A 20127-nucleotide genomic window follows, 5' to 3' on the forward strand; every position below is an offset into this window, starting at 1 on the left:
ATTAAGCATTAAGACCTGAGAAGGAAAATAATTGTAGAAAACTGGGGCAATATAAGCCATTTTCTAGCTAAAAAAGAGTAAATGCAGATGTCCCTCTGATACAATGAACAGCATATCAGTGCTCCATGCTGCTCACTTATTCATATTCATAAGATCAGCTTTTTCTGTGTGGTTTTCTTTTCTCTTTTTCTTCTGAACGCTTGAGTCATTTTTATTGCTCATAAAAGTCAGTGACTGATGACCCCAGCTAGAGCAGTGCAGACTGCAGACAGCTGTTGTCCAGGCTCCCATCCACTGCTCCGCTGGTGACATGGTTGTGATTTGCAGCTCTTCTGTTGTTTCGTAGTCTGCAGCTCTTTTCTGAGGAGTCATTGCCAATTCTGACAGTGACAAATGCTTGCCAAGGAATAGTGAAGCTAGTTTAAAGTGCAGAGCCATGTGTTACTAGTACACTTGACTGCATACATACTCTGTTTTTGGTGCCAGCAGAAACCAATCTTAATTGTGTCTCCTGGAAAACATGCAAAACAGTTCAATGAGAATCTGATGCATCTTTTCTTCTATTGAAAGTGAGAATGAATGCGCAGAGGTAGTGAAAGGGATAATTTCCTGTCTTTGTTGCCCTATTTGGTAGTTATTTGCAGCCCCCCCCCCCCAGGATTTGGGGGCATGGTGAATGAATGCTTGTATCTAGGTTGCATTCGATAAAGAGTGAGCCGTGTCCTGTGCAGCCTGGTATGAAGGTCCATTGTGGATCCTGGTTTGACTTCTGCTCAGTCAGTCCTGCCCACAGGGCAAAGGCTGTGTGTGAAAGTGAGGTGGCTGCAGCACCTCTTCATTACCAAATGTACCTTCTGCAGAGTTCCCATGTGTGGGAGGCCATTTCTGGAAGAAGGGTACCCAGAGGACAAGATCTGCCCTGCACTGATGGCAGCAAATAGGTATCCAAGGACCCTTTTGAGCCATCTGCCCAAAATTGGTCATGCTTTAGGAGGTAAGAATCCAAGAATATGGTAGCTGCAAAAAAAAAAAAACAAAAAAAACAGAAGTGTAGAGATCCTTGGTGCTATTACAGAAATAAGGAATAAATCTGGGTAGCCTTGGATAGGGAATACACACTGGCTTCAGCCAACAGAAACTTCTCTGGAAGGAAAGCGCAGATCCCTTGTGTACAAGTGATGGATGACCATGCCGCTCACTTCAGCATGTGAGGAAGGACGCGGCTCTTGGACATCCCCGCAAAGCAAAGCATTCCCCTTTGATATTTTCCCACATTCAACCCCTGTTCTCATGGTGCCAGCGAGCCACTATGCAGGCAGCTGATTGCCCCACCACAGCAATCCCTTGCTGCTTCTCCTTCTGCCTCAGCTGCTCCTGGGCAGCGTGGATCTCTCGCCTGTCAGCACAGATCAGGGGATGCTGCAAGTCTGAGTGCATGGAGCAAAGGCCAAATGCTGTCTTCTGAGCTACTCCCAACCCTCCATAGGTTGCAGTACACACTGTTTGTTTGTACTGGAGGCAGAATTAACTAAACACAAAGGCATTATCTTCTACAAGAAAATAAAACGCATCCATGCTTTCAGGCCGTGGTGTGATCTGGTTCTCCCTCTCGTTTTTAGATGAGTATAAAGGAGAAGCTGCTTGAGTTTTATTAGCTAATAACCAAGGAAACCCGTTTGGAGTGTCAAAATCTCACGAGACATCTCTTCTTTCACTGAAGCTAATCTGCTGTTCTGTTCAGCGGAGATGGAACAAGCATCTACCCCAAATAATCAGGACCATCTCTCAGCGCATTCATTTTGCCTGCAGTGTGATAATAAGGTGCTGCTGCTCTGCATTTAACGTTCTGCTAGTTTGCTTTAATAAAGTGCTGTCAGTATCTTTGCAAAAAGACTCAGGGCAGGAGGATGCTCTCCCTAACGCTGTCTTTGCTCTCCAGCCCCCGCCTCTGCCCCTTCTCCAGGGAGATGCTAATCTCGCAGTGTTGTACTTTCTGCCTTTCAGTCCATATGTGACAATTGTGTGTCTGATCGCCAGAATCTCGCACAGTTATTGTACCCTAGGGAAAAGGAGCCAAAAAAACATATGGGGCTAGAGAAAACGGTGTGCTTCACTGCACACAGGCGTATTTCAGAGACAACTGACTCTTTGGTATATTGCAGAAAATATGTGGGGGGCTCTGAAATCTTTTGGAAGTGAAAAATCAAAGCTGTGATTTGCTTTTCCTCAGCCAATGCTGAATGTAGGATTACTCTAAAATTAGTGTTTCAGTTGCTAAAACTGTAGTCAGCGTGGATGCTGTTGGCAAATCCAGATTGCTCATTCAGGAAGGACTGCTTCTATCAGAAAAAAAATCTCTCTTTGTTTGTTTCTGCCGTGTTGGTTTTCTAAGCAAATAGGCACACGGGCACAAACACCCCAACATGTTTACACACAGGGGTTAGAAATTACAGGCTGAAGAGCTCATCATGAAAGCAGTTGTAGATTTACACCTTGTCCAGCCCTGCATCCATTCCCACCTCTCTCCGTGGCTGCTTGTCCAGTGACTTGAAACAAGCAATTTTCTACTCTCATCCCTATTTTTTTGCAGCCCCTCCCATAGACACAGAGATTTACTGCAGCCTCTTGTAGCCTTAGCAACTTCTCCCACTTAAGGTTTGTATACAGTGAAGGATAATGGGCAGAGGATCCTGCCAGGAGATAGAAAGGAGCAGTGTAAAGTGGGGAAGAAGAGGGCAGATACTGAATTCTCTGAAATGGCTTCCTGTAGCCTGGATCCCAGCTATCAGTATGTATTACTCTAAACTAGATGAGTTTGCAGGAGGCTCCTCTTGGATCCAGGCAGCCCCTTAGCTGGTCGGGCTGAAAAATGGTCATAACCAAAACTTCAGGGCTTGGAGACATCTGCGTGGCACCCCTGGATGGATGTTCCCTCCTAGTGCTGCACAGGGGAGAGATGCAAGAGTAAGACTGAGGTCCAGTAAGCAAAACTTGCTGGAAAACTCATGCAGTGAGTTTGTGAAGCCCATTGGAAAAGGTCTTATAAAGATCAGTCCATCTGGTCCTGCTGTCAAGATCGAGCCTGGTCCCATCAGTGCTGCCTTGCGCTGTCACTCAGAAAGGGGGTAGTCACCAGGGTGTGGATGTGGCAGGCTGTGTTCAGTGAGCTCAGGGGTAAATGTGGAGAACTTACAACAGCTGTGAGCAGGTTGAAAAAGGAGTTTGTGAGGCATGTCTTCACGTGATGCACCAGTATCTGGCATGCTATGTGATGTATGGATAAGGGTGTTTTAGTGTGGTGTCTGTAACTGAGAAAACCTTTGTTCAAATGGTGTGGTGGTTGTCTTTTCAAAAACAGCTACAAAAAGTCTACCAGGCGTAAAATGCAGAATTGTTAATGACATTAATGATTGCAGCAAACTTTACTGTGTGAAATATTCATTTAATATTTTGTTATTCCAGCGTTGTGCTCAGCAGAGATACGCTGTGCTGGGTATTCAGCTATCACCACCACGGGCTTTACAGTATCACACCATGTGATTATGCAATACAATTACATGTTTTGAAGCTATTAAGAAAAAGCTATCTTATGGCTGCATTAAAAAACCATAATGCCAGCCTATCAGAGTCTCTCAGAGTCTAAAATAGCAAATTACAAAAAATAATTGCTTTTCTTAAGCATCATCAGCTTTAAAAAATCCTGTAAATCCCTAAGTAAAGGTCTGTCCTTTTATCAAACACCTTCTTAAGGCCTTCATTACAAGGAGAAGCAGTTCAAGGATTTCTGTAGTATTGACTCAAGGGAAAGAGCCCCAAATATATCAAAATCAGGAATGTTTTGCCTGTTTCATATTCATAGTTTCTTCTTTCCGTGTGACTGATTTATTCTGCCGTGTGCCCCCAGGGTGTGCATTGTCCAAAATAAAGGCTGCCAAAAAAAAATGAGAACATGGAGTGAGTGTGGTGGGGGGAGTTTAAGCATCATACTTAAATGCTGAGACTCCTGCACATCTTGCATCCTCATGTGTGAACTCACCTTATGGTGTTTCTTAACAAAAGCATACTGACTAAATAACTAACTTCAGCACAATGCAAGACGTCGTGTGTGAAAATAGAAAGCTGCTATGAGACAGTTACTCCATGCTGTGAAATACACTCTTTCCTGCTTCTGTATTGTCTTAAGTTGTACTTGTGCTGCTGCAGCATGTGCTCGCCTTATAAAGCACCGTGATTGTGTAGAACAAAGTACAACTGCATAGAAAGCAGAAAGCAAGTGCCCATGGTTATTTTAGCTTCTGGTTTTGCCTAAGAGAGTGGTTTGCTTTTCAGCAACTTTTTCGCTCTCTGGCACGTATAGATGTTGGAAACAAAGGCAGCACAAATTGCTTGCACCATGTCAGCAAAGCTGGCTCTGCAGAGTGGGCTCTCTATGTAGAGCACAATGCCCAAATTACAGAGGAGCAGGCTGCAAGGCAGAAACTTGTAAGCCACTCCATGCAAATACATTTCAGCGAGGGAAACAGCACACTTGACAAAAGGCACAGCTCGGAAGGGCGCCTGCAAACTTTGCCCAGGTGTTGAGCAGTTCATTAGGGGCTGCAGAGGGGCATCTCTCTGCCATGGGAAGCCATTGTTAAGCTCCCTGACAGATGAGAGCAGACCCTTCTCTTGTCACAATAGCTGCTCAGACCAAGCAAGGCTCATTAAATATTCAGTTCCAGCCTCAAGCAGCTCATTAAGTCAGCAATGAGGAGTGACGCTGGTGTTGGAAAACCCTGCCTCGGTTAACATCACCATGCAGAGTCTCCTCGGATCTCTTCATGTTATTCTGCTCAGTTCCTTTTCTGTGATGACCAGCTTGTGCTCTCTGCTTTGCATTAAATACAGGTAAAGAAAGTCAGGTGGATTTAAGTTCTCCTATTTTTTATTGGGCCTTTTCAGTGATGAGTCCTGGGGCCCACGCAGAGTGTCTGTTGTGTTTTTCTGTAGTAATACAAGTTTGCAGGAGGAGGATGGGATGAGGGTTATATGGCTCCAGTGTTTTAATAAAAATAGTGATGTTGGATGGATACGTTTTTCAGCAGAACTTTTGTGACATGCAGCAGTTATTAATGCAGTATTACCATTTATCCACTGTTAAATAGCAGAAACTTTTACAGTGGGTGTATGTTGCCTGGAAATGCTGTGTCTTAGGTGGATTTGGCTTGAGTTGTATGCTGAATGTTTCTTGTGTGCAGTTTTTGAATGGTGTATTTGAAACCAGTTTTGCAGCCACTGACTTCTGTGATTACACTTTCATTTTCAGTAGAATAATATACAGAATTTTCAGAATAATATACAGAGGCGCTTATGGTGGGTGGATGTCAGCTGTCAATGAATCAGAGCACACCAGAACCTGGAACTGGGATTGAAACTGTTGAAAATTCAAATATGTTTTTATCTAGTGATGTTTTAAAACTACGACATCCTCAAGTATGGAGCAGAAATGGAGAAACCAAACATGCACAAAAGTTTGGGGCTTTCTCACACCCTGAACTTTTTTTCTTCTTTTTTTCTCTTTGGACAGAAAGTGTTTTCAGACTGCCCATTTCTATGTGGAAGACAGCAGCTCACCCCGTGTGGTCCCCAATGAAAGTATTCCCATTATACCTATTCCAGGTAAGACAGGCTTAATCCCTATATTTTTGCTATTTTAACTCTTGTTACGAAGAGAAGGTTGTGCTTGTGATAAATTATGTGTTTAAAAAAAAAGAAAAAGAAATAGTGGTATTGGTGCTGCTGCATTTAATATAAGGGGCTTTGTAATGGGTCTGTGAGTAGCAATGTTGTACTTTTCCATAGGCATCTCTCCCGTGATGTTTTAATAGAAATTTCAGAATAACCTTTGTAAAATGTCAAAAGCACAAGCAACACTTCTGAAAAACACCAACACATTGGATCCAAGGTGAAACCAACTTCTCCTTTGGGGTGGGCTGGGGACAAGGAATGCACAGCTCCACTGCTCGCATGAGACCTGGGTATTTGCCCCCCATTTTTGATGTGGGCAGAGGTGGTGTTTGCTGGGTCTCAGGGAGAAAAGCAAGACACAAGGATAAGCACACAATCTCAAGTGAAGTTCAAAACCATCTGTTAATATGGTATTAATCAAGTTATCAAAAGGTCAAATTCTCCCCTCAGCTATGTTGAGAGCAAAGCTGGTTGCAGGGTTTAGCACTATATTCTATTAATGAGGCATTTCCACTGGGGATTATCAAGGATCTGGCTCCCTTTAAGCAGTGATGACAGAGAGCAGCTCAGTGTTATAATGGCCTTTGCAGCCACTGACTTGTTTGATGTTGCTTAGTTTCATGGATGGGATCAACATACCCAAAATGTTGGATTGACCTCAGCCTATCAAATATTTGTCCTTGTCAATTCAAGGTGGTATTCTAAATTTCTTGGTCGTATTCTGTAGTTTACATTGTTTGTATGAGCACAGTGGGAGGAAGTGCCTTCTGGAAATGCCTCCCTCTGTTTATTAACTATTACTTGTACTAGTACTATTACTAGTCTAGCAGACATAAATTGCAGCTGTGTTGCCTTTCTCAAAAGGTGGGAGACGCTGCCTGAAAAAATCTTGAGGTTCTCCTACATATTTCTTATGTTTGGAGATACAGAAGATACCTATTTCCCCTGAAACTCTCACTGTTAAATGATTCTCTTCTCTGACATCAGCTGCTGCTCCTGTATAGGCCGCCCACTGAAACTTCTTCAAAAAATAATACAATTATCCTTTGAACTGATTGCAACTGATGAATTGATAAGCCCTTGGACTTTTCTGGCGGAAGCTGCCAAAGCATGTGAGAAAGTGTTATTTTGCTACATGGATTGCAGAATTAAAATTTAAGTGTCATTTTAACAAAAGCAAAAATAAATAGTATAAAGTGATCTTGTTAGTTTGTGAAACCCTAGACAATGCATCCTTAAAGAAGATATTGGAATAGATCCTTTTGGAGCCATGCATCTACCAGTTTAGTGGACCAGCTTCTACTCTCAGTTATGTGCAAGTAGCCACAGTGGTGGCAATGCAGAGCATTGTGCCTAAAGACATCTAACAAACTGGCCGGGGTCCATCCACAGCATGCAGGAAGCTGTAGCTGGAGACAGCTGGGCAGGTTTGGGTTGGCTCATCCTGGCCCCAGCATCACTGGCACAGTGATGTCCTGATGCAGCTTGAGGAGTCTGGGCAGTGGTGCTGGTGTCTCTGCTCTGCTCTGTGGACATCGCTGGCATATACAGAAGTAGTTTTCATTCTTAATTCTTTCCTACATTCTGTTCCTACATAACAGAGGGTACCTCTGTTTCCTTGGATCTATGAACTCATGGTTGATCTATGAACTCTTTGATTGGCTCACATGGTCCACTTTGGTAGAGTTGAAGAGGAATTGCACCAGCATCATAGCTACAAAGCTGTATGTTTTACACACTACAAAACAAAAGACATTCCCATCAGTCCTCCTTTGTTCTCATCACAAGACCCGCTCCATGATAGCAGCACAGAGATGCCCCTCTGTGTAGCGTAGATGGTATCAAACATTGGAATAAACAACAATTCTTCTTCCATCCTTCTCCTATCATCAGTTCAGAGCGCTCCTGCTCTGATCATTGCATTGTTCTGGAACTTCCCATGGCTTTCCAGGGTCCTTTCCCAGTCCATGGGCACAACAGGAATTGCAGCTCTGCTGCCAGCAGGACTTGTCCTGAGATCAGTATAGACTTGACACCAAGGCAAAGCTCAAAACTCTGTAAAAAAAAATAAAAATAAAAACAGTCCAGAAAAACACAGTTTGTAAAGAGCACAGTGGTTGGCCAATGTAGCTGGTTCAGGTAGTATATCGTTGCAGATGTCTTTCACCATTTTTAATGTAAGTTAAACTTCTCAGATGTGATGCCAGTCCTTTCAGCTGTGTCTAGACTGCAAGACTCAGAAGCATTTCCCAGTGCTTGGATCAAATTGCTTAGGGTTGTTTTGTTTTGTTTTGTTTGTTTGTTTACTAGTAATTGAGTTTCTGACATACTATATTTAAAATAACTAGTGGTAGAATCTGTGGGAGAAGCACTGTCATACTTTTTCAAGAGATATCTCACTTGCTCTGGAGGCTCCCAGCCTAGCCTTGGTGTCTCACTGTTTCCTGCTAAGATGTGGCTGTCATAAGGTGTATCCCAAGGCAGAGGAGCAGAGCTAGGGATTGTGACTGTGTAAGTCACCATGCTAGGGACTTGTGAGGTACAGGGGGACGTGCTAACTGTAGCTGAGGACTTGTTTCTCAAGGGCATGAAGTTTTTCACTGAGCACAGGGGTAGTGGTCTTCATCTGTTTTAAGGCTTCATCTGCTTTCTGCTCCCTGCAGATTTATGTTCCAGCACCATATTGTGAATTGTACCTATCTTCAGCTTCAATTAAATTCATGAATGCAGTATTGCAAACAGAGCCATCCTCTGAAGCCAAGAAAATATCAAGATATTCTAGGGAATGTTCACCTTCCTTTTTTCTGCGCCACCAGCTCTGCTTCTGTAGTGCACAGAAGGATTCCTGTTAGCTATCTAATAATGGAGGTATATAATAACTTGCATGGAGACTTCTTGTGTTGACTGAATCACCCAAACACCTTTTCATGGTGGCCACATGGAATGTGAACAGATCCTTTTCAGAGAGCTGTCACACTGGACTGCAGAGAGCTCCAGAGTTGCACATCCATGTGCTGAAACCTTAAATGCAATAAGTATATGTAATTGGTGGCACAGCTGGGACCAGAGGATGGAAATGTGTGAGATTGAAGTTGTGCTCCTCAGCAGGCAGTACCAAATAAGATCATGTTTAATGTCTGTGCTAATGGAAAATTCTCATTGTTTCATTCTCTTGGATTGAAATTGGTTTTTTGCTTAAAGGAAGAAGTATATTGCTATTACATTTATAATTAATGATAGCTTAATCTAAGGTTTGTACAAGCAGATTTAAACTGAGCTCTTATTTTGACAAATATGAAATTTTATCATTAACATCTTTATATTCCTGACTGACACATAGCTAATAGCATTGTAACAGATTAAATCTTGAAGCAAGAGAGATGAATGTAGTTACAGTATTACACAGGTGATTTTTCATGTTCTGCTTTTTCACGTCTCTCCTTTATCAGAAATTTGCCCTTGTATTCTTTTGACTTGATTATAACAAATAGATAGTAATTATCTTGCAGAAAAGGATTCTGTGTTGTTCTTTCAGGATGTTCTTTGCAGGATGCTCAGGTACACTCACGGTTTTACTTCTTTTCACACTGAAAGACATTTTTATTAAAAGCAAAGCTCAATTAAACAAATAACTTCAAAAATGCAGTCATTAATGAGGAAGAGTATCTCCAGTAATCAACTCTCAGTAATTTATTATTTATCTTCTTTTATATAAATGGCATTTATTTAGATTATAAATTTAAATTTTTAATTTCTCTGAATTAGTGAGGTCACTGGCTTCGAGATGATGCCAGCTATAAAGCACTTTCAGCAGGTGGTTCAAGTTCATGCTGCATTGCTTATGGTATCCAAACCTACTGCATTGCTTTTTTAGTATGTATGCAGGTATGGTCTCCACAGAAAGCAAAGACCTTCTCCATATTTTGAGTTTTTAACTGACTTCGTTGTATCATAAATCAACTGATACTCATGTTGTACAAATAATACTGTTCTTATATTCCTGGCCTTTTTTTTTTTTTCTTTTTTGTACAGTGAGCAATGTGATCAGTCAGAGAAATTAATTATTCCAAACAAAATACAATGGCTTCAGTTGCATCCTTTGAAATAGTAAAGCAAGGAAAGCCAATGTACTGTAGAATTAAAGGCTCTAACCATATAAATATGTGTAATTCAAATGCATTAAGTCTAAAATCCTTTGAAGAAAGCTGGGCACCTCCCATTTTTATGCGTGGGATTACTTGTAGAGTCAAGTACTAGCGTGAGTTAGGGCACGAGCTGGCAGTGGAGTTGCCTGCTTAAACATTTCAATTAATTTCAATCAGTGCCAAAATCTGAGCTGTGTGTGAAGTCTTTGGTCCCTGTAAATGTGCTCACTTCAGAGTCTACTCAGAATCTGTAGATTCAGAGGTCATTTTCTAAGCTTCTCTCTAGAGGTGGGCACCTGACCTTAATGAGTTTGATGGGGCATTTTCAGTAACTGCAGCTGGGGCCAAATTTCACCCAAGGGCATGCTATTAATCTTTTCAATATTCTTTATGGTCATCTGCTTTTCTAGAGACACACCAGATACAGACATTCTGGGGCTTTACATCCCTGTGTGTTGTGTGCACTCTGATACAGCTTGATACAGCTGCATAGATCCTATGTATGTTTGGGCTCTGAGTGCCCCATTACTGGCTGTGGACATGAACCTGCTGGAATTGCACTCCATGCAGTTACTTCTGCTGCAGTACTGCTTGCAAAGGAAGGTTTTGCACTGGCAGCCTTCACTCCATCTGGTACATATTGTAGCTTATGGAATGGCTGTTAGACTGAGATGGAATAAGTTTTCATGTTAAAATAAGGCATAAGATATAAGGAGTATATTGGGTTTAGTAGAGTGGGTAAGATAGTTGAAAAAACTGATTTATGCACACTGTGAAAGACATGGGAGAATCTTCATACCAACACTTCTTCACATATATTGAAGGTAAGGTCTTCAGAAATGCTCAAACTCCAAACTAGGCAAAGGTAATATGAAGAAGAGCTTTGCTTCTGACCTTCTGTATTAATTCCTTAATCAAAACTGTCTATTCCACTCCAATACCTCTAAACCAACCAGTGAGCTCTCAGACTATAAATGAGTCAAAATGAGTTCTAGATCTTATCATATGGAAATGCCATCTCTGATACAGTATTCCATTTTTCTTTTGCAATCAGCCTCTAGTCCTTTTTTTAAATTGCAAAGGCATTTTATTAAGTGGGAGGTAGAGGAAAATACTTCCTGGTAGGATTACTAGTTGTCCAAACTTTAAATGTAACCTATACTAACATTATTGCTTCTGCATACTTCAGGCTTCTTTTGAAGGTGCCTGTCATTCGAAAAAGTGTATGTATTCTGCATTTTGTCATACAAAAAACTGTATGTATTCTGTGATTGTCTGCTGCCACTTCTTGGAAAATAAGGTACAAGTGAAGGTTCATCAGTCTGTTTTAAACAAACACCCTTCTTGGCATTCTTCCTTTTAGCAGGAAATGAGATGCATTGTGCTCCCCTTAAGTTTTGTATTTGTGATGCTCCATTCAGATAATTGGAATAGCAAGAGAAGATGGGAATTCCACCCATGCTTTCATTGTCTGGGATAGTACTGAAAGATACCCTCATCTACCAGCTTCAGTAGTATCTGATTGTAAATAATTTTATTATAAATTACGTTGCTTATAGTAGTGTTTATCTGTATTTTTATTTACATAAATATAATTATCTTAAAGTAATGGAGACTTTTGCCCCTTTCCATCTAAGATTACTTCTTTCTCTACATAATGCAAAGTCTTAGCATACTAGTATGGTGCCAGATTCAACTCATATTTTGTAACGATGTAAATCCAGAATGGTTTTACTTACTCTGATAAAACAGATGGTTAAATCCAAACTAGAAAGAACTGTAATTATGTCTGTGGTGTTAGAGGTGAAGGTATGTTATTAAAACATTTCCTTATTCTCTTTGAAGAACGTGTGGATCTTGCAAAATGTAAGCATCTTACAGAACATATCAAACGTCAGTCTGGTTTCTGGATGGGAAAAAGTATAGGATGCAAAAGGAAATAATCACAGAACATCTATTAAGGCTCCTAATTAGCCATTATAGGATTCCATTAATCTCTTCAATCGACTAAAAGAATTATAGTCATTGAAGTCTGTTTTTTTCAAGTTGGAAGGGGGGTTTAACCTTTGGACTGAAGACAGTGCAAGGAAAAGCATATTCTCTGTGCATTTATCTACATCTGTTGCTTTTCTTTGAGAAGGTCAAAGCTGTCTTCAGGTAACATCAGAGCAGATATCATTTAAGTGTACTGAGTACATTGGTATGTATTTTACCAGAGGTCCAACAGTCTGCCCACGGGTAGGCATGCGCATATACCACAGCTTGAGTAATTAATGCTCCTGGCTGAGGGTTTGGTGTTGGAGGTCATGAATAGAAAATTACGGCTCTGAATTAACACTTTCCTGTTCAATTGGTTAGTGTAACAGGTTCTGTCTTACAGCTTCTTTCTTGCAACTAGCAGCTGGGGACAAGACGGGCAAGCAGGCAAGAGGCAGTCATGTCCGGCCCAGCCACGAGCTGCTTGGCCTCTCGCGGCTCTGGCCCTCAGGGAATGGGTGGTTTCTCCTGCCAGGCCTCGCATGGTCAGCATGTCCACATTATCCCAGCTGTATAAAAGCTGGAAATCATAATCAATTGTTTTTTTTAATGTTTGTGGTTCTGGTACTAATCTTCTGAAGATCAAACTTTACATTTGTTTCAGTGTGGTTTTCCTGAGTTTATGGGCAACTTCAGCAGCATAAGCTCTGCATCTCCCAGTGACCTCATATGTCAGTATTTACTATTTATTTTCTGTTTGTTTCCCGTGTTATCAAATGGGGTGAGAAACTGCACTGGGTTATGGCTTCTGGGGGGAATCCAAGTGGCTGTAGAAGAGAAAATGCAGAAGAGGAAAATGAGAGAATGAAGGATAGTGAACAACTGAGAAGTGAATTAACAGTGATGATAAAGGTGGAGAGATGCTGCCACCATGCAGTGATGACGATAAGAGAAAACTAACCCTATTTTGCCATGGATCTCTGGTGCAGTCCCATCCTTGAAATTGGTGGAAATTCAATGGACTGAAGAGTGCGTTATCTCTAATGTATTTTTTGGCTCACAGATCACAATTAAAATTAAATTCTACCTTCTGCAAAATTAAATTGGACACTCGAGTTTGCTACAGTGAATCCTTGATCTTGGTTGGTCTCAGCTGGGCTAGACTACTCAAGAAAAAATAATAAATATGGATCCTTTCTTGTGACAGTGTGTGAAATTGCTATCATTGCACAAGCTATTTTCAGGGAAATTTAGGATGTTACTTTTCAGGAGAGGAAAGACTATTTTACAGGCTCTTGCTATTGACTGCTGTTCGTATAGCTCATTCCATTCCAAGTGTCTTGGCATCAAAAATATTAATACAAATGCTGCTATGAGATGGTGATGTTCTCAGTATTACACAAAATAAATGTTAGCACTTAAATATTGTTAAGTGCCAGCATTTCTGCATTCTGCAGCTTTTCACTGAGATGAACATACACTTGTCAAATATTTTGAATTCTTTATTATTCAGTAAATGAGCATGTGGTTAATTAAAGTAGCATTACTACACTGGGAGGTGATCAGATTGCAAACATATCTTTAACAATTGGCTCGTGTAAATAAAATAGAAGAGAGCTGATTGAAATCTGAAAATGTCAATAGATGCAAAAAGCTACCCTAGAGCTCTACCTGATAAAATAAGAGTAGAGTAATAATGACGTGGTCAATATTAACTGCCATCAGCTGGAGAGCAATCAGGTTGTCAGGGCTGGATCTATAAAATTCTTGCCAAAGTAGAACCTCATTTACACATACAGATCTTCATACCCTTTGCTAAGAAAAGCATATGTGACAGCTTAGGGGTTTTAGCTGCCAAAGATCTTTCACTCTGAATACAGTAAATGTCACATCTATTTATTTATCGTTAAATTTTGCTAAGTATCTGTAGAAATATTTGGATTTTTTCTATCATAATGTAGATGTTCAAAAGGAAAGGAATCCAGATTATAATGCAGCTGTAGTACCAAACCATATGGCTGCGAAATGGGAGCAAAAATACATCACTGCATTACTGGGAGTAAACATAAACTGGATGCGATCTTCAGAAGAATATTAAATGGGATACATAAATACCAGTGTATTGCCATAAAATCGTGCAGTCAGACAATAGTAGCCATCAGGCAATAGATTATTTCACATGCTGAAAGTAATCACAGTTGTATAGCAATTTACATTTTCTAAATGCCAGACTGAAAATATTAACTAATGAATCTTGGCAGGCACAGTGTCTCTACCAACTGCAGTGGTGGTTATAACAATATCTACGCCTTTTTTGAGAGAGAGAAATAAGGCAACCATCCTACACTCCAGTTTTATTAGGATCTGTTCAGGGCTATAAGTGCTAGAAATAGTCTTGTTTGTCTTTAGCTCGGGTCAAGCATTTAGCTTCTTTCTTTTGAGAACATGTTTGTGGGTCATTTATCTGTGAATGCTGGGTAGCATTTACAGTGTGGTAAGCAAGAACAAGTGGTCCAGTGGAAGACATATTCAGTGTTACAAATAGTGCCTGACATGAGAGAAAGCTCAAATTAGCATGGGTATTGTGTTTCCTACTCAGAGACAATTTCATGCTAAATTCTCTCTCTTTTGATACATTTTTGTGTAAAAAGGAAAAAGTTAGTAATTTCTCCATTCCAGGAGAAAAGCCTGTGTTTCTGTTCAGTCTGATAAAAACTTACTGGGTGCAGTTATGTTCTGTACTTTCCAATTTTGGGTCTACTCTGTTCTTTTTATACAGCATGGAAGGAGAGAAGATCTCATCATTCCCTTCACAGCTACCTTCAAACTGCATACAAGAGCTAAACAATGCTTGAATTTCGTTTGGTCTTTTTAAATAAGAATTACAGGGAATAGACTCTCAATATTCAAATTTGCAGTGCTTGGAATTAGAAATATAATATGAATGTACGTCAGAATTGTCCAGATTTATCAGGATTTCTTATTACTGCATATTGAACTAGCTCTACCACTGGGAACTCTGATCTATGTGTATTCACTCAATACTTTATTTCCCAAGATTGCAGCTGAGAGAGTGGATCTTGAATTTTTACATACAAGACAAATGGCAACCCTGAATATCTCTTTCTTTCTACAGATGATATGGAAGCAATTCCAGTCAAGCAGTTCGTTAAACACATCAGTGAGCTGTATTCTAATAACCAGCATGGGTTCTCAGAAGACTTTGAGGTATGATTTAATGATCCACTAATAAAATGCTGTTTTCCTAAAGTTAATTGCATATTAATAGTAAGGGGCTGTGTGACATCTGTGTGCTGTCATGTCAGGTAAATGCAATACTCAAATGCATCAGAAGAAAGAGGGAAAGACCAATTTGCCACCATTTTGAACAGTCTGGGACTGGATGTTTACAGAAGGTTTCTCTCCACCACAGAGCAAGGGTCTGAGGCAGGCTTCTATTACAATTAGTGCCTTTAAGGGGAATCTTACTAGGTTTTTTATTATATGGGAAAAACTGCCTGCAACGTGAAAATGTGAGCAGTTGTTTTTAACTCCATATTTCTCTTATAATCTGCAGTTTATTTTAGTCCTGTCGGCCCACAATTTGCATTTTCAAGTCACGCTAAGAAGATACTTAGCCCAAAAGGAGCAAAACAGTGCTCACTATGAGCAAGAGTAATAGTGTTTGGTCTTCAATGAAAAGCCCAAACTATGGTTGTTCCTTCCTTCTATTTGCACTGTGTCAGTTCCTAGAGTCCTTCTTCCTCCATTGCTATTGGAGCGATTGGTTATTTTGTTCCAGTGAAACCAAGGAGAAAGGCTTCAGGACATGTTTGGGAATGTTCACTTAATGTAACTATTTTAAAGTTTGCATCTTTTTAGCTGTTTAGGACAGATTCTGACCTACAAATATGCAATAAATTGGAGGTAATTCCAAAGAAATGAAAGCAGTTTGCATTGACTGGGTTACCAAACCCATGCTGCCAAAACGTGGTGTGAGGATGGACTACAGTCAGACCCTAAGAATTCAGTGTTCTGCGGCTAGTTTTTAGACACTTCTTGCATTCAGCCTAATCACAATCACAGCTGAACTTTTAGAAATGTAGAGAAAAAGGAGAAGCACCAGGAAATTGCATTGGAGCTGTGGGTACTGGCTTCCCCATCAGCAAAAAGAAGCGTGTTTGTGCAATGCATGTGAATTACACAGGCAGCTCTGCTTACAAACAAGGCAATCAAACAAAATAGGTGGCCTAATATCTACAGCTTCTTTACTTACTGCAGTAAAGACAAGACTGTATGTGGGAATTGTTTTTAATGGGATCATTTAAAACATTTATCGTTGCTGTTTGTTTACTGTCTATAAAGAGTGGCTGCTTTGTATGATGCCCAAAAACCATTGTGCAAGTTAGAAACATTTTGTATTCATGAGGAAGGCAAATGTGTAAGGTGTTAAAGTGATTTAGTTCAATTGACTGCTGGCTGGATGGCTGAGCAGGAATATTGAGGCATTTAACAATGTTGATGGTATTCAGGACAAACATTTATTCTCCAGAGAGTAGAATTTGATCAGGATGATCAAATGCAACTCACTCTTCTCAATTATTTATGAATTGCGACCCCAGTGCTATTCATCACAGCTGGGTTTTACACCATTTAATTATTCAAAATAATCACCAACACATTTGTAAACTTGGTCTGGCTTTAAACTGGCTTTGCTTCAGCTGTCACAAAATCACTGCTATTAACAAATGTTGGACACCTTCCGCCCATGTTTTAGCGAAGGAAAACACTGCTCTAATGGCCCTATTTCTCCCTTTCTCCTGGAGCTCCCTGCTGCAAGTGCCACACCATAGCTGCCAGTCAGGAGACATGGCTTGAGCCAATTAGTCCTGTTCCTGGGAGTGCAGGATCCCCTCAGCAGGACTTTCCAACTGCACTGCACAGACCAAATTCTTTTCTCCCCAATGGCTCAAAATTTAGATCATCTCCTTTGAAGTCAGTGTGGCTGCATCAGTTGTGTTTCTCTGTAGCTGTGGTCTCTGCCTCCTAAAGACTAAATGAAATCTTCTACAATGAGGAGAGGGAGTAGGAGCAAGAAGGTCGCTCTTTGGGTCAACTGCCCAGCTCCCTTTCATTGCTTATGTTCTGCCCTGCCGACAACTCAAGGGCCTCATTTTCTGCCTTACAGAGATGGGATGTGAGAGTGAAGCCAGAATTTTTCCCATTCCCTGTGGGTAAAATGATGCCTGGTTTTTGGTGTGAGTCTCTTCCTGTGTTCTAGGCAGCATGCCGTGTGTTACGTGGAGTTCTTTGTTAAATGAAGATTCCTGTGAAAGTAAATTTTATGAAAGCTACCTCCCTCCCCCTCTTAAAAAGAGTGTAATTACTGCAAGGTATTTTCTGATTGTGCTTAGGAAGCATTTCATATGCAGAGGTAAAAAGACTGGGGACTCACAAATCTTGTGATGGAAAGTACATCCAAACTGATTCCTTGTTCCCCGTGGGTAGCTGTAGTGCAAGTAGCCAGCTTTATTGTCTGGTGATAGCTGAGCTTTCCTCTGTGTACAGAACTGTGAGATTTCCTTTAAGTCCCATTAATTTTCAGTTTTTGATATAAGCTAGAAAAATATAGAAATATTGAACAACGTTAACTTCTTGAACTCCACACTTCACATTGTCAGTGCTGGTTTCTGACGTAACTCTTTGTATTTCCACTTGGAACTTGTTCTACCTAAAACCGATGGAAGATCAAGGAGTTTTTTTGGTTTGTCCTCGTGCAACACCAGCCCCTTTTGCCATGGCATATGGGGGGAGGTGCCATTTTTTCACAGGGCAGCACTGAAGTAGGATTTGGTGCCTCTTTCCCCCTGTGTACTGAGGCAAGACTGAGCAGAGACTGAGAGGTATAGCCAGGAATTTTCTTGGCTTTTTCAATAGACTCTTAAAGGACTTTCTTCCATAAATTCCTAGTTGCTTCTCAAACCCTTGTAGACTCTTAGATGCCCAAAAGCATCCCATCCTCCCATAGCAACAGATTCTATAATTTGTTCCTCCAGAATGGATTTCCTTTGGTTTTAACTCATGCCTGATAACATCTCTTGGTGCCTCCTAGTTTGTGCATTACAAAGTACATCCTTTTTCACTTAAACACTTCTGTGTGCTTCAGTGTGTGATGTTACCCCTTTCTTAATCAACATTTTTGAAATCTAAAGTATTTAATTTGTTGGTTTGAGGAAGCCATTCTGCACTTTGGATGACTTCTTCACTGTACCTTTTTTATTCCTTTACCTTATCCTTTCTGAGGTAGGGAGACCAAAACTGCACAGTAGGTAATGAGTGGATTTACTGCAGAGTTCTGCCAGAGCACTGTGATGTTTTCTGTTTGGTTTTCTATTACTTTCATCCTTCCTAACATACTATTTGTTTTTTAACAACTATTGAGCACTCAGCTGACACCTCTAGAAAACTATCAGCTGTGACCTCAAGGTCTCGTCACTGAATGGCAATAGCAAATTGAGAAGCTGTCAGGGTATATATATAGTTAGGGTTGTTTTTCTCAAGTACATCACTTTGCATTTATCAACATTGAATTTCATTTGCCATTTTATCATTCAGCCACCCAGTATTGGGAGATCATTCTGCTTCTCTTGGCAAACAGCTTTTTTTTTTTTCTGTAAATCATCCTGAATAATTTTGTATTATAAAACACACTTTGTCTCCTTTGCAGTCTGTTTATGAATAGATCAGGTCCCCATAACGTTCCTCCAGAAACGTGGACACTGACAATTCCCAGGTGCTAAATACCTGTTCGTATACAAGAGGAATTTTCCTTTTGCTCCACAACAGATCAGTTTTTTTAAGCAATGTTTTCTGAGAGGCCTTTTCAAAATTGTTTCAGAAATCCGTATATGTGACTCTCTTCTAGACTGTCCTTGCCTCTGGGCTTCCTCAGGGACCCCTCCACAGTGTGTTAGAGGCACTCACTAACTCTGCTATTTATTACAGTGTCTAGCAGTTTTCCCCATAGACCACACAGACTTAGTGGGCTGTAGTGCTTGAAATCCCTTCTGATTCTTTTTTTTGCAAAACTGGTGTCACATTCACCATCTTCTATTCCCCTGATACTCAGTCTAAGTACACAGGGCATATGCCCTCCAAATTCTTGTATCAAAAAGTGTGAAGTGCCACCTCCCACAGTAGAGCTTTTCACTCCCTCTTCCAGGCCTGTTACTGGAAGAACACAGTGATTTCTTTTCATACTCTCGTCCTTTTGCTCTGAGAATGGAACATTAAGCCAAGAAATCACCCTCCATCCCCAAAGCTAACTATGAATTTTCATAATACAATGTCCTTTTTGGATTTCTGAGATCAGATGATTTTATTTACATCCTCCCAGATTCTGAGTGGGTTGGTCAGTGCTGCTGCAGGAGCGATTAGAGTGGGCGAGTGCAGTCTCTGCAGACCTCTCTCCTGCCTGTGGCCGAATGAGTGCAATGAATCATTGCCAATTTGGAGTCTGAACAGGCTCACTGAAATCAGAGGCAGGCTGTCGAGCTCTCTCATCACATAAATTGAAAATATCTTTATACTCCAGTGGCACCTTCTTCTAAATGTCTTCAAGTGTAAGAAAATAACATAAATCCATATCTTCAGTGATGGGGCAGGGATTTGCTGGCATTATTCTCATGGTTGTTGCGACTCAGGGCAGGGGTCACTAGCTCTCTTTAACCAGTGACCTCAGAATGTTATTCTCTTGTGAAGGGCTGCATTGAAGACTGGGATAGTGCTGCGCTTTGCACATTTCTTGAGGCACTAAAGACACTGTGTAGTTATACTGGCATCCTTTACAGATTAGACACAGCGTTCACCAGACTCACACTTACTACTGTATCTACACCAAGGAATTTGGCAGTAGAAGGGTGCCATTTCAAAAGCCTGCTGCCAGCAAACATTGCTGCACTGGGAAATGTTTTAGAAACCTGACCTAAAACTGCCATAATTAAAGGTATTCTCGGGCTGCGCAAAGGGCATATTTCAGACAGTGAAAGCAAAGGGAAGCAGCCCTATGCAGCTGGAGGATGAAGGATCCCTGCAGAGGAAGGCCTCCCTGGACTCTAGCTTACTGCCAGATCCAGACCAACAAGCTGGCATGAATTAAGAGATAACAGTTGAAGAGAAACAGCAAAAGAAATTCAGATATCTTAGAATCATTTAGATTGAAAAGACCTTTAAGATCATCAAGTCCCACTGACAACATGACCTACCATCCACATCACTA

The 20127-nt window shown here is 40.8% G+C and overlaps 1 protein-coding gene across 1 annotated transcript in view; it reads left to right on the forward strand.

The window, feature by feature from the left end:
• Positions 1-20127, forward strand: part of PTPRG (protein tyrosine phosphatase receptor type G) — a 375335-nt gene that overhangs the window by 331890 nt on the left and 23318 nt on the right. Inside the window, exons 14-15 of the mRNA XM_065749431.1 lie at positions 5567-5658; positions 14986-15077. Coding sequence (XP_065605503.1) covers positions 5567-5658; positions 14986-15077 — 184 coding nt within the window. The remainder of the gene's footprint in view (positions 1-5566; positions 5659-14985; positions 15078-20127) is intronic.

Source organism: Cyrtonyx montezumae, unplaced genomic scaffold, assembly GCF_038088225.1.
Source record: "Cyrtonyx montezumae isolate F1298 unplaced genomic scaffold, pur_monq_1.0 scaffold_6, whole genome shotgun sequence".
In the NCBI taxonomy this organism is placed as follows: Eukaryota; Metazoa; Chordata; class Aves; order Galliformes; family Odontophoridae; genus Cyrtonyx; species Cyrtonyx montezumae.